At 39.4% G+C, this 18,167-nt stretch overlaps 1 protein-coding gene across 11 annotated transcripts in view; it reads left to right on the top strand.

Moving 5' to 3' along the window:
• Window positions 1-18,167, top strand: part of TFDP2 (transcription factor Dp-2) — a 191,486-nt gene that overhangs the window by 104,696 nt on the left and 68,623 nt on the right. For 2 of the 11 annotated variants that reach the window (XM_061167750.1, XM_061167747.1), the window contains exon 4: window positions 14,973-15,078. The exons of 3 other annotated variants lie outside the window; for them this stretch is intronic. In XM_061167750.1, coding sequence (XP_061023733.1) covers window positions 14,994-15,078 — 85 coding nt within the window. In that variant the 5' untranslated portion in view covers window positions 14,973-14,993. Of the gene's footprint in view, window positions 1-8,834; window positions 8,933-9,210; window positions 9,288-14,972; window positions 15,079-15,931; window positions 16,044-18,167 lie in introns of those variants that run through there. 6 more of the 11 variants (XM_061167748.1, XM_061167751.1, XM_061167752.1 and 3 more) reach the window with 6 other exon arrangements.

Below are 18,167 nucleotides of genomic sequence, written 5' to 3'. Positions count from 1 at the left end.
GGTTTAGCAGGTGAAGAATATTGAGGGTTTAACAGTAAGGTCATGGTCTGTTCAGGGAATGGTAACTAATTTATGCCTCTGGAGTTCTGAGAAATAGACCTTGAAAAGCAACTTGGGATCCCATCATTAAGGACCTAATGTGATCTGTTTGATGAGGAAACCATGAAAGATGTATAGGCAGGGGACTGAAATGATTTTATTTTTTTTCTCATTTAGAATAGTTTATGTGGCCTTAATATATGACATGAAGAACAATATCTAGATTTTAGTAAGCCTTCTGATTACATCTACTCATTGAATTTATATCTTTAGTTAATATCCATAGTCATTAAATGTGTGGACTTTGAGAGTTAAGAACTGGCTTAGAGTCACAGTACTACCACTTTGTAGCATTTATTCAAGTTTTTGATGTGGTGTGTGTGACAGTCTCTCAGTCGTGGCTGACTCTCTGCAACCCCATGGACTCTAGCCCACCAGGCTCCTCTTCATGCAATTCTCTAGGCGGGAATACTGGAGCCAGTAGCCATTTCCTTCCCAAGAGGATATGGTAAACCTCCCTTTTCTCATCTGGATAATGGGGCTTCTTAATAGTTTCTGGGCCCTGTTGACTGGGGGGAAGTAATGAAGTTTCTATTGGGTGGGGAAGAAGGCAAATGAAACTTGACACTAGATGGACTATAGTACTCTAAGGACTGAGTGAAGGTAGGTTTTGAGGTAGATTTGAGAGATGGCCATAAAAAAGGTGTAAATTTAACTTACAAGAGGTAATTAGTTCTAAATAGACTTTTGTGTGCTTTGCATCAAGATCTGGAGAAGGGAGCCATTGAAGGTGTTTAAGCAGGAATCCATATGATCCTGTTTTTCCAGATGGCTTAAGTTGTATCCCAATATAATTATTAATAGTGTCTCCCCTTTAACGCTCAATGGTTTACCCAGTTTGGACAATAAATTATGTGGCCAGTCACTTTCTAAAGCAAAGATATAGTAAGAACAAAGGGCCATGATTGAGCCATGTAGAATACAAGTAATGAGAAAAAACAAAGAAACCAACCTCTGGTTGAAGTGAAACAGAAGAAATAGTCTTTAAAAACCCAAGAGAGAATAGTTTTAATGGTATTAACGAGTTGAGATTTGTGAGATCAGCACGGTCAAATTAGCAAGGTTATGGACCATAAGCATACATTAATTTATCAAGGTAGAGCTCCTTGTCTACTCTTGATAGTGCAGTTTCTTTTGGGCAGCTGGAGGGAAGTCAAATTGGTTTGTTTCTTTGAGGATAAGTGCCGTGTCTTTCTTTTTTATATCCTTAGTGCCTAGCTCAGTAGTTGTTACGTAGGAAATACTTGGTGCATTTTTTAAGAATTGAAATATAATTAATAGTTTGTAAAAATGTGAGATAGTAGCTATAGATACTACACTTAAAAACAATTCAGTCAAATGGAAAGGAGGATGCTTTTAGTTTGGCAGCAGTTAGAAAGGAAAGATCTCTTCATCTTACACGTTAAGATGAACTCGGTGAAGAGAGAAAATTAAACCTTCTGAAAGGGGAAGGAAGTTTGAAACCTAAAGTTTCTGCTGCTTAGAAAAGAATCTATTGTGAAGTGAACAGTGTGGCCTTACAGAGGTAAAGATAATACCCCCTCCTCCACCCCCAACCCCACCTTCTACCCAGCACTGCCCAACTTTTGAAGATTTATGAATACGGTCATTGGAGTCAGAAAATCTAGAGCTAAATCTTGACTTTACCTTCTGCTAGATTAGTGGCAAGTCATTCTAGTCTATATTCTATCATTCTATTCTGTATTCTCCTATATTTAAATGTCTCAGAGATTTAGTTTATTTTTTAATTGAAATTTAATTAAATAAGACACTAGCGTAAAAATTTTTTAATGTCATGCTAACTTTTTTTATTTTTCAAACCCAGAAATTCTTGGCCCTAAGCTAATACTTATAATGATGTTGACTTTTTCCTTCAAAAAAAAAAAGCTTAACAGATAATGTATGCATGTGTGTGTGTGCTCAGTCGCTTTAGTCATGTCCAACTCTTTGCCACCCCATGGACTACAGCCTTCCAGGCTTCTCTGCCCATGGGATTTTGCAGGCAGGAATACTGGAGTGGGTAGCCATTCCCTTTTCCGGGGGATCTTCCTGACCCAGGGATGAAACCTAATCTCCTGTATTTCCTGCACTGCGGGCAGATTCTTTACCCCTGAGCCTCTGGGGAAGCCCTGATAATGTATGCACCTGACCAAAATTCAAGTGGTAAAATGGGGCATACTCAGCTAGAGATTTTAGTGTCATCTGTGAGATTCTGATCTCTTCCTCATCTCCCCAACTATTACACTTTACAAGATAATGTCCTTCTGACCACAGCTGATTATCCCAGCACATCATTGCTTTGACAACATTTCGCTAAGACAAGGACCTGACCGAGTTCAGCCAATGAGTGACTTCCTGATATGTTAGGGCTCAGACTGAGAGAAGGTTAATGGAATCTATAAGATACAAACTAGTGATACATCAGTAGCCATGTTTCCCACCAGCTGGAGAATGCAGATCTATAGTGAAAGACAATCATGCTGACATGAGAGAAAATCAGAGGGAAAAGAAAGGAGTGGGTCAGACACAGTCCTAGCACCCTTCGAGCTCCTGAGACCCTCTGCTTTCTTGGCCCTCCTAGTTTGATTCTGTTACTCTTTCTTGCATTCAGTGAGCAAGGTGAGGCAATGGGTTACGGTTCAGGTCAGACTAGCTTGAAAGGAGTTTATCTTGTCATTCAGCTAACACCTGAATTTCGATGAAATATTCTGACTCCAATGCTCATGTTTTCTCCCCTGCAACACATTCTTTCTCTAGGGCTAAAATCTTAGGTCTGAAGTTCTGTTCCTTCCTAACTTGTGGGCTTTCTAGGTGGCGCAGTAGTGAAGTATTGAAGCCTGCAAATGCAGGAGACACAAGAGACTCAGGTTCAATCCCTAGGTCAGGAAGGATCCCCTGGAGATGGAAATAGCAACGCACTGCAATATTCTTGCTTGGAGAATCCCATGGACAGAGGAGCTTGGCAGGCTGTAGTTCATGGGGTCGCAGAGAGTCGGACATGACTGAGCGCACACTCTTTCCCCCACCACCACCACACCACCCGCAGTCTGTTTTAACTCCTTTGGTTTCTTCCCATTCCATAGATCCTTCTCCAAGGTACTGGCAAATGCCTCCCTCATCCTGGAAAGCCTTCGCCTTTATTCTTTCAGTTCAGTTCAGTCTCTCAGTCATGTCCGACTCTTTGTTGGCAGTGTAATGTCTCTGCTTTTAAATATGCTATCTAGGTTGGTCATAACTTTGCTTCCAAAGAGTAAGTCTTTTAATTTTATGGCTGAATCATCATCTGCAGTGATTTTGGAGCCCCCCAAAATAAAGTCTGACACTGTTACCATTGTCTCCTCATCTATTTCCCATGAAGTGATGGGACCAGATGCCATGATCTTAGTTTTCTGAATGTTGAGCTTTAAGCCAACTTTTTACTCTCCTCCTTCACTTTCATCAAGAGGCTTTTTAGTTCCTCTTCACTTTCTGCCATAAGGGTGGTGTCATCTGCATATCTGAGGTTATTGATATTTCTCCTGGCAATCTTGAGTCCAGCTTGTGCTTCTTCCAGCCCAGCATTTCTCATAATGTACTCTGCATATAAGTTAAATAAGCAGGGTGACAATATACAGCCTTGACGTATTCCTTTTCCTGTTTGGAACCAGTCTGTTCTAACTTGCTTCCTGACCTGCATACAGGTTTCTCAAGAGGCAGGTCAGATGGTCTGGTATTCCCATCTCTTTCAGAATTTTCCACAGTTTATTGTGATCCAAACAGTCAAAGACTTTGGCATAGTCAATAAAGCAGAAATAGATGTTTTTCTGGAACTTTCTTGCTTTTTCTGTGATCCAGTGGATGTTGGCAATTTGATCTCTGGTTCCTCTGCCTTTTCTAAAACCAGCTTGAACATATGGAAGTTCACGGTTCACATATTGCTGAAGCCTGGCTTCAAATCCCTTATGATTACACAGTGGAAGTGAGAAATAGATTTAAGGGACTAGATCTGATAGACAGAGTGCCTGATGAATTATGGATAGAGGTTCATGACATTGTGAGGAGACAGGGATCAAGACCATCCCCATGGAAAAGAAATGCAAAAAAGCAAAATGGCTGTCTGAGGAGGCCTTACAAATAGCTGTGAAAAGAAGAGAAGCGAAAAGCAAAGGAGAAAAGGAAAGATATTCCCATTTGAATGCAGAGTTCCAAAGAATAGCAAGGAGAGATAAAAAAAAGCCTTCCTCAGTGATCAATGTGAAGAAACAGAGGAAAGCAACAGAATGGGAAAAACTAGAGATCTCTTCAAGAAAGTTAGAGATACCAAGGGAATATTTCATGCAAAGATGGGTTCGATAAAGGACAGAAATGTTATGGACCTAACAGAAGCAGAAGATATTAAGAAGAGGTGGCAAGAATACACAGAAGAACTGTACAAAAAAGATATTCACGACCCAGATAATCACGATGGTGTGATCACTCACCTAGAGCGAGACATCCTGGAATGTGAAGTCAAGTGGGCCTTAGAAAGCATCACTACGAACAAAGCTAGTGGAGGTGATGGAATTCCAGTTGAACTATTTCAAATCCTGAAAGATGATGCTGTGAAAGTGCTGCACTCAATATGCCAGCAAATTTGGAAAACTCAGCAGTGGCCACAGGACTGGAAAAGGTCAGTTTTCATTCCAATCACAAAGAAAGGCAATGCCAAAGAATGCTCGAACTCCCGCACTTGATTCTTTGGGCTCCATTAGTTCAGTTGTGACTAAAGCATGCAGAAGGATTTTGGTAGAAGTTTAGAAAGGTCATAGATTGTGGCCAGACTGAGGAAAATTTAGACAGCAGTCTTAAGTCATTTGCTATTATCGTATTCCTAGACCAGAGATGTTTAATAGAACTTTCTGTGATGATGGAAATGTTCTGTGTCTGCAAGCTGTTATCCACATGTTGAGGACTTAACATATGTCTAGTGCAACTGGGAAATTGAATTTATAATTTTATTTAGCTGTAGTCAGTTTAAATTTAAATAGCCATCCAAAGCTAAGGCTGGGGCCTCCCTGGTGGCTCAGTGGTGAAGAATCTGTCTGCAATGCGGGAGATCTGGGCTTTTCCCTGGGTTGAGAAGATCCCCTGGAGGAGGGCATGGTAACCCACTCCAATATCACTGGACACAACTAAAGCGACTTAGCTCACATGCACACATGAGGCTAAGACTACCAATGTTAACAGTGTAGCTCTAGCCATCAGGAAGTCACCAAAATATATAGTTTTTATTTACTTTGTTTTTAAATCAGGGAAGTGATGTGTGTTTTATAAAAAAGAGAACTGTGGAAAGAGTGTGGGCCTTTGGATGGTAAGGAAGAGGCAAGAATGGAAAATCACTTTCTATCATGTGCTTGTAACAAGGATGGGGAATGTAGGTGGGTGAGCTGCTTTGGGACAGTAGAGGTGGAGTTCAGTCCTGTAGAAGGTGCATTGACATTGTGGGACATTTAGACAGAAATGTCCAAAAGGCAACTACAAATAAGAGTTGAGAGCAGAGACTAAGATTAGACGTGTTCATGTTTGTAGTCATATACCTAAAGGTAATAAAGCCGTAGAAATGGGTTATATCCTCCAAAGAGGGAATAGAAACCTTGGATAAAGGAGCATCAAGGGCAGAGGCTTGAAAAATGTTTACATTTAAAAGGTAGAAAGAGGGAGAAGAGGTGCAAAAGTCAAGTTACTATGTGATGTTTGTAAGAAACCAGCAGTTAGCCTTGCAAGTCATAGCAGGAACCCTTTGCTTTAGGCATAGCCCTCATCAGAGAGATTAGACATTTTACTTGAAAATGCAAATAAGTATATCCCTCATGATATGGATCTGGTGGAGAGTTGTAATAAGCAGGCATGGGGCAAGTAAAAACTACCCATGTGCTATCACAGTGTCGTTTCTGCCTGTAGAGTCATACATGTACCTGTAAAATATGATTAATCTTTGGTCAGGTTGCCAATAAACATAGCAGAGCTTAGTCCAAGTAAATTAGCTTATAAACCTGGGGAAGAGAATGCCTCGAGTCCTTTAATGTTTGCTAGATAATCAGTGTGTATAATCAGTATTATAAATAATATGATGCATAAGTGTATTTTCTTCTCTCTCTCCTTCCTCCCTCACTTTTTTCCTTTGCTTCCTTTCCTCCCTTCTTTCCTCTCACCTTCCCTCCTTCCTCTCTTCCTTCCTTGTTCCTTTCTCCCATGCTATGTGGCTTATAGGATCTTAGTTCCTTGACCAAGAATCAAGCCCTAATCACTGGCCTGACAGGGAGTTGCCTTAAATGGATTTTCCATCTAAGATTAAGGAGAAACTGTTTGGGAGAACCTACACTGGATGCATTTTACTCTGCAAATGGGAAGACTCATGAACTTCCCCGCAGTGTGTCACATGCTCATGAAGGTATACCGAAGGAAGTGCTCAACCTGCCTTCTTAGGAGGGCTTGGGAGTGGATTGAAGGATAGTGTGAGTGAAGGATTTGGGAGTTCAAAGAAGGCACTGGCAAGGAGGGCAGATAAGGGGAGGAAATTTGGAAGAATAGAGGCAGGCCTAAGATCAGAGCTCTGGAGCAGACAGTAGGGGGTAGGTCAGTTTGCTACTTAGCTCATTGCCTGATACAAGGAAAGTTGAATGGTAGTCAGGGAGAAGCATCGCTGCGCCTGCAGGACCAATGGAATCCTACTTTGCCTCCATCTTTTTTTTTTTTTTTTTTTTTAAGTTTTATTTATTTATTTTTTGGCTGTGCTGGGTCTTTGTTGCTTTGCAAGGGCTTTCTCTACTTGCGGGGAGTGGGATCTACTCTGTTGTGTGTGGGCTTTTTATTACGGTGGCTTCTCGTGTTACAGAGCATGGGCTCTAGGGGCATGCGGGCTTCAGTAGTTGTGCTGCACAGGCTTAGTTGCTCTTAGGTGCATGTGGGATCTTCCTGGCAAGGGAATGGAACCGGTGTCCCTTGCATTGCAAGGCAGATTCTTAACCCCAGGACCACGAGGGAAGCCTTGGCTCCATGTTATTTTATTGATTACTTGACCTCAGTCATCATAGCATCTTCCTGACCTCAAGTTACTGTTAATTTATTCTACTAACTATTCCGGATAGAATATTTGAACATGTAAATCACTGTCTAGTCCTAGGGACCCTAGAAGTAGGATCCATGTACCTGAGTACTAGAAAGTTTAATTTCATTTCGCTTTAAGACTGTAACAAAGTAGGTATGACCTTTTCTAGCCCCAGAATATCCTGGCCTTGGGTGACATAAGATATCACTTTGGGCTGACCTCGTAAGTCAGAGGTATGTGCTTATTTATTGTGTTGTTTCTGGTAAGGCAATCAAGAACAGTGAGAAGCAGGGATAGGAAGACTGTTTTCAAATGTGGGTGTATAAACAGGAGTATTCATACTAGATTTTAGTACACAAAACTGATTGGGTGCTGTGTAATTTTCAGGTTTCTTTCTTTTTTTTTTTTTTAATTCAAAATGCCCCTGAGAAATGATGGTCTACAAAACCTTAGTGTATAGAATTTTAACTGATTCCTTTACTCAAATATTACAGTGACCTCATACCTGTTACTAAAAACAGATTTAGAATCTAAAAAGCTACAGGCCCATAGAGGTGTATTTTTCAGTTTTAAGCTATTGAAATTTGCAGTTCAATTTAATTTACATTGTGCTGTATCTTTTTTACATATCTCTGTATGTGAGATGTGGTACATACATAATCCATTTATAAAGAAAAATTTGACTAAGAAAAAGCTCTGTTGGAATTTTTTATTCTGTATATGTTTATTTGAGTGTCTAACAGTCTCTGTCTTAGCCACTGGGGATATAGCAATGAAGCAAGCAGAAGATCCTTGCCCTCTGGAGTAAGCTATACTTTCAAGGGAGAATATTTCCCGTTATGTGATACCTAATCAAAGGAAGAAAGGTACCTTAGTCATCTAAGAGTTATACTTTCAGGGACCTGAGATATAAGCAAACCCACTGGAGACAGGGGTTTATTACATTTGACTTTTGTTTGTTGTGTTCCCTGCTGTATCCCAGAGCCCAAAATAGTGCTTGGCTCATATGTCTGTTGATCAGAAGTGTTTTATTGTTTTGAATTTGTATAATCAGAGACATGAACTTTAATAAATGATTTTGCACCTAGCTAGTTGAAAAGTTTATAATCTTTACCTTTTTATATTTGGTACCTGCTTTTTGTTTCTCTTGGTATCCTCATGGCAGGATGCAGGAGCACCTTATTAATATTAATAATTAGTCATATGGTAATCTGATACGGCAAAGGTTAGATTTGGAAAGGAATTTAAGAGGTCATCTTTTGTTCAGCTTCCTGCCTAGGGAAAAACAGTAAAATAATTAGGTATGTATTTTTAATTAATCATTTAAAAAACTAGGACAACATAATTGGGTTCTCTCTTGGGAAAGTAGTGAAAGGTACTTAACCCTAGATATAAAGGTACTAACCTGAAAAAATTAGAACTTCTAACTGTGTGGGAAAGTGAAAAAAAAAAAACGAGCACTATTAAGCTGCTCTTTGTTGATATCAGAAATGGGCCTGTCATTCATTTTGGCATTGAAGCATAGCCTCCTATCTCAGGGGGCAGAACCAGGACTTTTTTTTTTTTCCCTCCCAGAGGAGCTGGACAGTTATTATAGGCTGAAAAGGCTGATCAGTTTTTCAAGAGTTTCTCCTCCCCCCGCCCACCCCACAAACTCATGGTGCTTTTGCTCTGCCTTCAAGATGCACTAAAATCTTCTCCTTTGTGACTGCTTCGGAGCCAGCAAATACCCTGACATGTATAATTCGAAATATGCAGAGTTCATGAGTAAGTTCCATTCTATTTTTTGGCCAGTTAAAATTCAAGTGATTTTTAGAAAAGCATTAGGATCGAGTCAGGCGTTGTGTTGTTTCACCACTTTTATTTTAAGGCTGTTTCTGAAAGGCTTTAATATGACTTTGTTTCTTTTTAAGTGTTTCTGTGGCATTAGACAGGACTCCTCTTTTAAAAGCCAGGAACCAATTTTCTTGAGCATCTCTTTAGCTTTACTGAGAAGTGTGTTAAATTGAGCGTCTCTGAGCTCGATTGCTCATGTCTGACACAGTCTCAAGTTTCCTCTGAATGGTAACAAAGACTAGAGTGTTGTTGGTACTGCAGTGAGAGGCATGCTTCTTTAGACCAGGTAAGAGAGATCATTTTGTTTCTTACTGCTGGGTGCGTTTTTACAGCCTTTATTTTATGTTCTTTCAACAGCAGCAATGTTAAATTGATAAATAGTCAGGAGCACGCAGATTTCAAGACGTCCTTGCTTGTTGCAGACAGGAAAACTACAGGGTATGGGGGTTGGGGTGGGCAGGGGGGAGGGGTAGAGTAAGCTTAGTTCATCACTCAATTACTTATATAAATCAGTTAAAATGTAGAAATAATTCTGGAGCTCCATTTTCTCTGTTCAAGAACCAAAGAAGCAATTAAAGAAAGAAATCCTTTTAAAGGCACTTCGTGGTTCTTACTTGTGACTGCAATTCAGAAGGGAGTTTTTACTTTCATTTCTTTCCAGTGGTTAATAAAATCAGCTTTGCCTCTTACCATACAATTTTTTTTTCTCATTTATGAAAACTTTGAAATTGTCAAGAGTAAAATCCGCTTCCTCAGGATCTTTGGAATAAACCCGACACTTAAGAAAAATATTTCAGCTTTTATAGCTGTTTCATTCCCTCTTTTCCTAGTTCATTTTTCTTAAAAGTATTTGTGCTTTGAAAATGTCAGCTGTATTCTAATGAAGCTCAGGCATTGTTTGCTCATAAAGGGGCCGGTGCATTCCACTGCTTTATGGTTTATTACCAGGCACAGTGTGAGAGTGTGGGTGGCACCATTTGGTGTCTGCCTCTTGGTAGGGACTGCCATTATGTCAGCATTGGATTGGCAAGGGAAGTACAGCATGCAAGATCCTATATGAATCTGGATCCTGTGAAGAAAATTTTAGCCATAAACAGTCCTGCCTGAGCCCAGAATGTGTGACAGCTTGATCTCTTCAAGTGTACTCTTGAAGCCTGCATTTCAGTTACAATGAGTATTCCCCTAGTCACATCTCTGGTTTTGTGGTATATGTAACATTTACTTGTTCTTTGAACTTCAGTAAAGTGAATGTTTCTAGATAAAGACATTTTAAATGGACACGGTATACTTTTCAATAATACATTTACTTAAAAAAAAGTTTGAAGGAGCTTAGTGTTGGGGGGTGGCGGGTGGAGAGGGAGAGGAGGTCAGGCAGAGGCTTTCTTTCAGTTTGGAAAGCACTGATGAAGAAAAAAAGCAACAGATGTTTCTTCTGTTACAATTGAGGTTGTTTCATTCAAAATTCACAGTAGCTGGAATGGGGAGGGGCGGTCATAAATCTGACTTAATCAGTGAATAAAGAAAAAATAGTCTTTCAAAATCTATTCTTTTATATTGAGATTTGAGAAACAGTACAGAGTAACATATTCCAAGTAACATACTTTTTGAAGAGGTGGGGTTTTTTTTAATTAAAAATAATTTATGTGGCATTAGTGGAAATGTGAGAAAGTTAGTGATAGAGGAAATGATCATTAAACCATATATAACATGATGGAAAAAACTAAGCCATTATAAAATATATAAGGAATACTCAGGTGGCAAAAGTTTGTAATTGCACAGTAGGTATTAAGGCTCAAAATTAAATTGCAGCGTAAGACATCATTTACATTTGGAGAGAGATTATTTTATCTTCAGTGAGAAGCATGAGACTTATTCCTAAAGATCTTTGAATAAGAAATGTGGGAGAAATATTTTGAGTTTAATTGAAATGATGTGTTGTAGTTTCCCTCTTTAAAAAAAAAAGGATAGTAAGCTTAGAGCAAGTAAGCTCGTGGAAAGAGGAGAATGTTTATCTGCTGAAAAGGGTAAGAAGGAAGAAGAGCTTGGAAGCGATATGCATGAAATGAAAGCAGTCAAAAAACTGGCTTTTCACTTGGTAAAGTTCATAATGAGTAAAGTAAAAATGTCTCCTTTTACAAGTAACACATTGAGAGGCTCTGTGCTCCCATTTAGTATGTGTTTATATATATTACGATTTTATGCATCTCTTAAAGTTAGCTCTTAGGAAACCAGTGCTGAGCACCAGATATTTCTGATTAGACACTTACTAAAATGTAGCCCCCACCCTGCACCATGAAGCTAGTAATATATGCTAGCCAGAAAATTCTCTGAACCGTAGTTCCAAATTTGCATATGGAGCAAATGTTAAACGGTTTTCTAAATGTTTAGCTGCTCTAAGGAGAGGACTGGGAAAGATAGCAACGTTAAAGGAGATTATTAAAAATTTCTCTTGCTCCTCGCTATGATCTCTGGGCTTCCTAGATTTTCTTTGCTTCACGTAATGACAACAGAATTCATAGATTTTGAAACTTTTCAGACCATTTTTGGAATTAAGATTAAGGGTTTAAAGAATAGCAGTATGTAGCAGTTGAATTGTTTTCCTCTAAGATAACTAACTTACAGGAGCTTAAAATGGATTTACCAAGTTACAGGTTTGATTAGAGTAAGAATCTTTATCATTTTGACCAAAGAATATATATAGTTTTAATGGACTAGAGAGCCCTAGGAAAAAAAAAGAAAGAAAGCTGACCTCACATGTGATAACATAACTTTGACAGCATCGTGGGTTATAGTTATCAAAAATATGTCACTTATGATTATAAATGTAGGTATGACAGTACATTACCACATCAGCAACAGCAGTGCAGAAGTCATTAAGACTGTTAAGCCTTCAATTTAAGAATAGCATACTGAATGAAGACTTCTGGAGTGAAATACCTGTGGTTCCTGCCTTCAATGTAAACTCTTTCCTATTCATTTCTCTCCAATTCCGAAGACCCAGAGAGTGGCTGATTTAGATGTTCTCTTGGCTTTGCGTATTTTTATGCTATTAGAAACCATTCATGGTGACCTAGAACTCTCATCTCTGGTGTGCAAGTCATAGGGAAGATTTGCCGGATGCCTATGTTTTTCTGAAAAGAAAACCTTTTTACATGGTTGTTAAGGAGCAGGTACAAGTGCAGTGCTTTAAGCTTCTGAAGAGCTAACGCTGTTTTGCAAGTGGCTACAGGAACCTATGGTGTAATAACATTCTTTCTTTCTACCGAGTTTTAAGCAACCAGTTTTCAAGTGAACTTTTGGTTCTTGACTCTGAAGCCGGAGATCATCAGCAGGGGGCTTTGTTTTTGGCACTTGGCTCTCTGTTGCACAGTTTGGCAGCTCTCTTGGCAATTTCTCTGACAGAGAAATGAAGAGACTTCTAACTGAGCACTTACTGTGTGCCAAGTGGACCCAGTAGAACTTATTTTTTAAAAGTTTGCAGAATCTTTTCATGGGTAAGATTTTAATAGAAAAGAGTTTGTTGATACTGATGTCTAAGATTTTGTGCTCTTGGCAGTATGGTTTAAATGTAGCTTCAGTGATAGTCTCAAGTGAAACATAGTATTGGAATAAGAGTATTGATAACAGTGCAGTTTTGAATGGGTTAACAGAGTGGCATATGGAATATAATAATCCTGGTTTTTATTTGCTAAGGAAAAGAACTGCTTTGAAATTCTAATTCATGGGTGGTCTTTGGTCTTTTTGAGTTTGTTTCCTAAAGTTTTAAATTTGTTTTAGGAATGCAACTTTTAAACTGAATCTGTCTGTAGCCTTTGGTACCTTTTGTAAATATTAGAAAAAGAGCTTCTCTTGAAAATGTGAAAGTGTTAGTTGCTTAGTTGTGTGTGACTCCTTATGGCTGCACAGACTATAGCTCCCCAGGCTCCTGTGTCCATGGAATTCTCCAGGCAAGAATACTGGAGTGAGTAGCCATTCCCTTCTCCAGGGGATCTTCCTGACCCACACATCGAACCCAGGTCTCCTGCGTGGCAGGCAGATTCTTTACCATCTGATTGATTTATTTGTAACAGGGTCTGGGGCAAGTTAGCATCTCAGAGGGGTTATGGGCTTCTTCGTGAGAGTGATTCCCAGTTAAGTGCCCTTGGGTGTCCTGACGCTCAGCGGGCCTGATCTTGTGGTTGCACCAGCTGTGTCGATCTACTCCAGCCATTCAGTGGCTGCTGGTCCAAGATAAAATATGCTGTTTTCCGTCACTCTCTTTTCTAGACAACAGACAGCATCTCTGTGCCATCTGGTGGGTCTGTTGGCTTTGGTGAGGTGCTAAAAGTGGTGGCTGAAAATAGGCTAAACTCTGAAAGGATATAACATGTAAGAACTAGAGACAATAAATAATAATAATTAATAATAAATAAGGATCACTTGGCCCTTTCTCTGTCTAAGACGGAAACGGGACATGAGTGGAGTAGAGTCTACTTAGATGGCATCACTTCCTGAATTTGAACACGGAGAAAAAGGGTACTTGCGGCAGTTTGTCCCAGTCTTGCCTGATCCTCAGACATCTGAGGTACTTATTTAAAATACTCATTTCCGCCTGGTTTTTGATCCTTCAGGTGTCTAGTGGAGCCCAGAAACCTGTTTTGATGAAGAGGGACACTACCCTCTTCCACAATTGTCACCCTCTTTGCGTCCTAGGACCAGGTGGGGAGAGTTACTGGGAAGGCTTGGAAGAACCGAGTTGTTTGAGGCCATATGGTAAACTTAATTATTAATCAGAAGATTAGATGTCCAACACTTAGAAATCCTAATTAAGGAGGTGGAAGGGGAAATCAAGAATTAAAAGTTGTCCTTGTCTCAGCAAGGTAAACAGAAAAAGGACAAAGGGACATATTTTAACTAAAGATAAAGAAGGCATTGAAAAACAGTAGGTTCCAGCCTCTAGAAGAGCTGAATGTTTTTGGATGGACATTGAAAAGGAAAAGTCCTACAAAAGGAAACCAGGGAGAATGGATGATATGATTTCTAAGATCTTTTAGCTTTGACATTTGATGAACTAAACGAAAACGATTATAATATTCCTGATACCAGAGCTTGAATTAGCAGTCCATTTAAGAAATTAGTAGGCCCTCTTTAAATTCTGACATGTGAGGAGAAGGAGAAAGAAATGTTTTTCTCCTTTCAGATTGAAGAATCCAGGGTATTTATGGTTATGGATACCAGGAAAAGGGAGAGCTAGCTAATGGTTTTAAAAGGTGTCCTCCAAGTAAAAATGCTTATCAAAGCCGAGAGAAAAGACTGGATCCTCCAGGGCAAGGAAGGACTGACATAAAAGATTTATTGGCCCATTGGGAGTATGCTCTGAGGTCTGTAGAGTTGGTTTTTTTGGGGTTGGGGGTTATGGTCACTTCAAGGATCCTCTCTGGTTCCTTGGAAAGATTCTGGATAGGTGGTCCTTTGGGTGGGGGGGGGCGGAATCCTGGAAGTCTTGTTTTTTGACACCTGCAAAAACATTCCGACTCTGGCTTCCATGCCTGTGATACATAGGAATGTGCATTTCACTTCTTCTGTCTTCATTTATGCTCTAAGGATGCTTGATTTCCATTTTGGAACCACATACACTTAAGGTCATTTTAACCATAACTTTGGAGATCTTATGAACTTTTCTATTTCTCAGCCTTACCAATTATAGTGACACCATGGTCACCCACGTTACAAAGTGTAGTAATGGTGTTGAATTTAATCTTAGCAACTTTGGTGAGCATGATTGAGTACAGGGGCAACAGTATAGAACACAGCAGTGTTACGGGGCACATACAGGTAATGCCCAGTAAATAGCTAAACTGTAAATAGAAAACTTAAAAAAAATAAAGAGTTAACAAATGAGGTCAGAGTGACTGCAGGTTTATTTACCTTCAGTCCCCAATCCTGACATGCATCTTATATATGGATGTGCTATATTTTACTATCTTTACAGATTTGCTATTTCCAGTTGGATATGCTGTCTTTGCAAACTAATGTGTGCTTGATATATGAAGATGGTGCTGTTGATCTGTGTGGCCTGAATTATTTCTCACATAAAGGTGATAAATATCTCCTGAGCCATCATATTGTTCTCCCTGCCCCAGTCTCTCTTCAGTGACATATGTTATTTGCTAGATGACGGGCTAGAATTAGAAATACAGTCTGAAGACGATGGAATCTTCCCTTTTTGCAGAATGAACGCACCTCTTCCAGAATTGACCTGTGACTTGACCTCATTAGTACTGTATTTGAAACTGATCTATAGTCCTTTAAAACTGTTATTAACAAATAATTAAAGGGTAGTATGGGAAGGAGGGAAACGCTTGACACTTTCTGAGTCTCCTTATTCTTGTTGGAAACGTTAATCATGAACGAAGTGAAGCATGTGATGAGGCGCATCAGTGGAGCAAACAGTCAGTAAGGTACGCATGAAGATAGTCAGTAAGCTAGACTTTCATGTAGTGTGGGGAAGGGGAGTAGGGTGCTCATTAGATGGTAGCCGTCTACCATAGGTAGCCTAAAGTAGCCATCTAGGGGGCAAAATTGGGTCATTCATTTCTCACATTAAATAAATTCCAGATGGTCAAGGGTGTAAAATTTAAAATGAAGGTGTTAAAGTAGAAAACATGGGGGATGTTTAATACAGTCTTCAGTATGTAATGAATGACAGTTAAATTGAAGAATAGCATATCTAACTGGAAATACCAAACTTGTGCATGCTAAGTCACTTCACTCTTGTCCGACTATTTTGTGACCGTGTGGACTGTAACCCAACAGTCTCCTCTGTCCATGAGATTTTCCAGGTAAGAATACTGGAGTGGGTTGCCATGCCCTCCTTCAGGGGATCTTCCTAACTCAGAGATTTAACCCGTATCTCTTATGTGTTCACAGACCTTTTAAATATGACATTAAAGTCATAACAGGAAAGAAGTATAAGATTGACAGCATTCTTTTCAAATGTGAAGAGAAAATCATATATAAAAGCCAAAGACAAGTGTCAAATTGGGAAAAATATTTTCACCAGGTATAACAAAGAATATTCTTACCCTTTCAGTATTTAAAGAGAGTCCACCAATGAATCACCAACAGCCAATAGAAAGATGGTCCTAATTCTCAGGAAGGAAAATTTAGATGACTTTTAAACAAAGCATGTTAGCCTTATTCGTAATAATAAAACCAAAATAAAATCAAAATGAGATGCTATTTTTAACCTAAAGATTGACAGAAATAAAGTTTGATAAAAAACTGAGTTGGTAAGGTTATGCGGAAATGGATACATTCATACATTTCTGAACAGAGGGTGAATTTGTACAGATATTTGGTACAACTGATGTGTGTAAAGATATATGTAGTCATTGCAGCATTCTTTGTAGTAATAAAAAGATTTTGCTATTAATGTTTGTAACATTAAAAGCTTTCTATTGTTAAGGGACTCAAGCTGCTAGAGCTATAAAAAGAAATATTATCTAGCTAACAAAGTAAATGGTGAAGCAAAATAACATATGTATGTAAATAGGTGGGGAAAGACATCTAAAATAGATATAGTATTGTTAAGTGGTAAAAAAGCAATGTGCAAACTGATATTTTTTTAACCATATGTGTAAGGGAAAAAGGATGTATATATGCATATATGTTAGTATATGCCTTGAATATTTCTGAAAGGTTATATAGAAACTGGCATCGTAGCTGTCACTAGGGAAGGGGGAATGGATAGGTGGTGATTGGTGATGGGAGGAGATACAGTTTTCATTGAATAATACGTCTGTCTCCTGAATTTGTATCACATGCTTCCATGCAGACATTCATGTATTTGTGCATTTATTCATTCATCTGACATATATTTTTTGACATTTTTTTGGAGTATAGTTACTTTACAGTGTTGTGTTAGTTTTTGCTTACTGTGCAGCAAAGTGAATCAGCTGTAAGTATGCATGTATCTCCTCTTTTTTGGGTTTCCTTCACATTGAGGCCACCGTGGAGCAGTGAGTAGAGTTCCCTGTGCTATATAGTATGTTCTCACTGTGTGTGCTCTGTCACTGAGTCATGTCCGACTCTCTTGTGAACGTGTAGACTGTAGCCCGCTAGGCTCCTCTGTCCATGCCAGGATTTTTCTCGGCAAAAACACTGGAGTGGGTTGCCATTTCCTCCTGTGGGGATCTTCCCGACCCAGGGATCAAACCTGCATCTCCTGTATTTCCTACATTGACAGGTGGATTGTTTGCCACTGAGCCACACCAGTTACCTATTTTATACATAGTCTCAATAGCGTGTATATGTCAATCCCAACCCCTCCATTAATCCCACACCCACCCTTCCTCCCTTGGTGTCCATACATTTCATTTGTTCTCTACAGCTGTGTCTCTGATGGTCTATACCAGTTTGTTCAGATTCCACATATATGCATTAATATGTGATCCTTGTTTTTCTCACTTCACTCTGTATGACAGTCTTTAGGTCCATCCACATCTCTACACATGACCCAGTTTTGTTCTTCTTTATGGTTGAGTAGTATTCCATTGTATTTACCTATGTGTGTGTGTGTATATACATACACATATACATACATAGATATATATGCATACATACACCACATCATCTTTATCCATTCCTCTTTTGATGGACATTTAGGTTGTTCCCATGTCCTGGCTATTGTAAATAGTGCTACAGTGAAAATCGGGGTGCATGTGTCTTTGTGACAGATGTGTCGTGTGCTATGGGCCGATAATGATCGTTCAAGCAAGTAAATGTAAATTTGCAGCACAGACAGAGAAGTACTGTGGTGAAAAATGGTGAATGAAGAAGTGCCGACATGGGGTAATCAGGCATTTCTGACGCACTGACAACTGAGCAGAGTCTTGAAGGAGACTGGGGAATAAGACACATAGATAGGTATCTAGGGGGAGAAAGTTATCAACAGAGGGAACTTGAGAGACAAAGGCCATGAGGGAGAAAATTGCTGGACATGGTTTACAGTCCTGGGTGAATGCAGTACAACAAAGGGAGAGAGAGGGGAGAGATCTGACAGGTGATGATGTCAGAAGGGAGGGGTCAAGTGACCTTGGGCCCCATTAACCATCTTAAGGACTTACGCTAACTGAGATGCAGTCGGCTGGAGAGTTTGGAAGAGAATTACTCTACAAAGCAGGAT

Source organism: Dama dama, chromosome 19 (genome assembly GCF_033118175.1).
Source record: "Dama dama isolate Ldn47 chromosome 19, ASM3311817v1, whole genome shotgun sequence".
Taxonomy (NCBI): Eukaryota; Metazoa; Chordata; class Mammalia; order Artiodactyla; family Cervidae; genus Dama; species Dama dama.
This window is presented reverse-complemented; position numbering and strand designations above follow the sequence as displayed.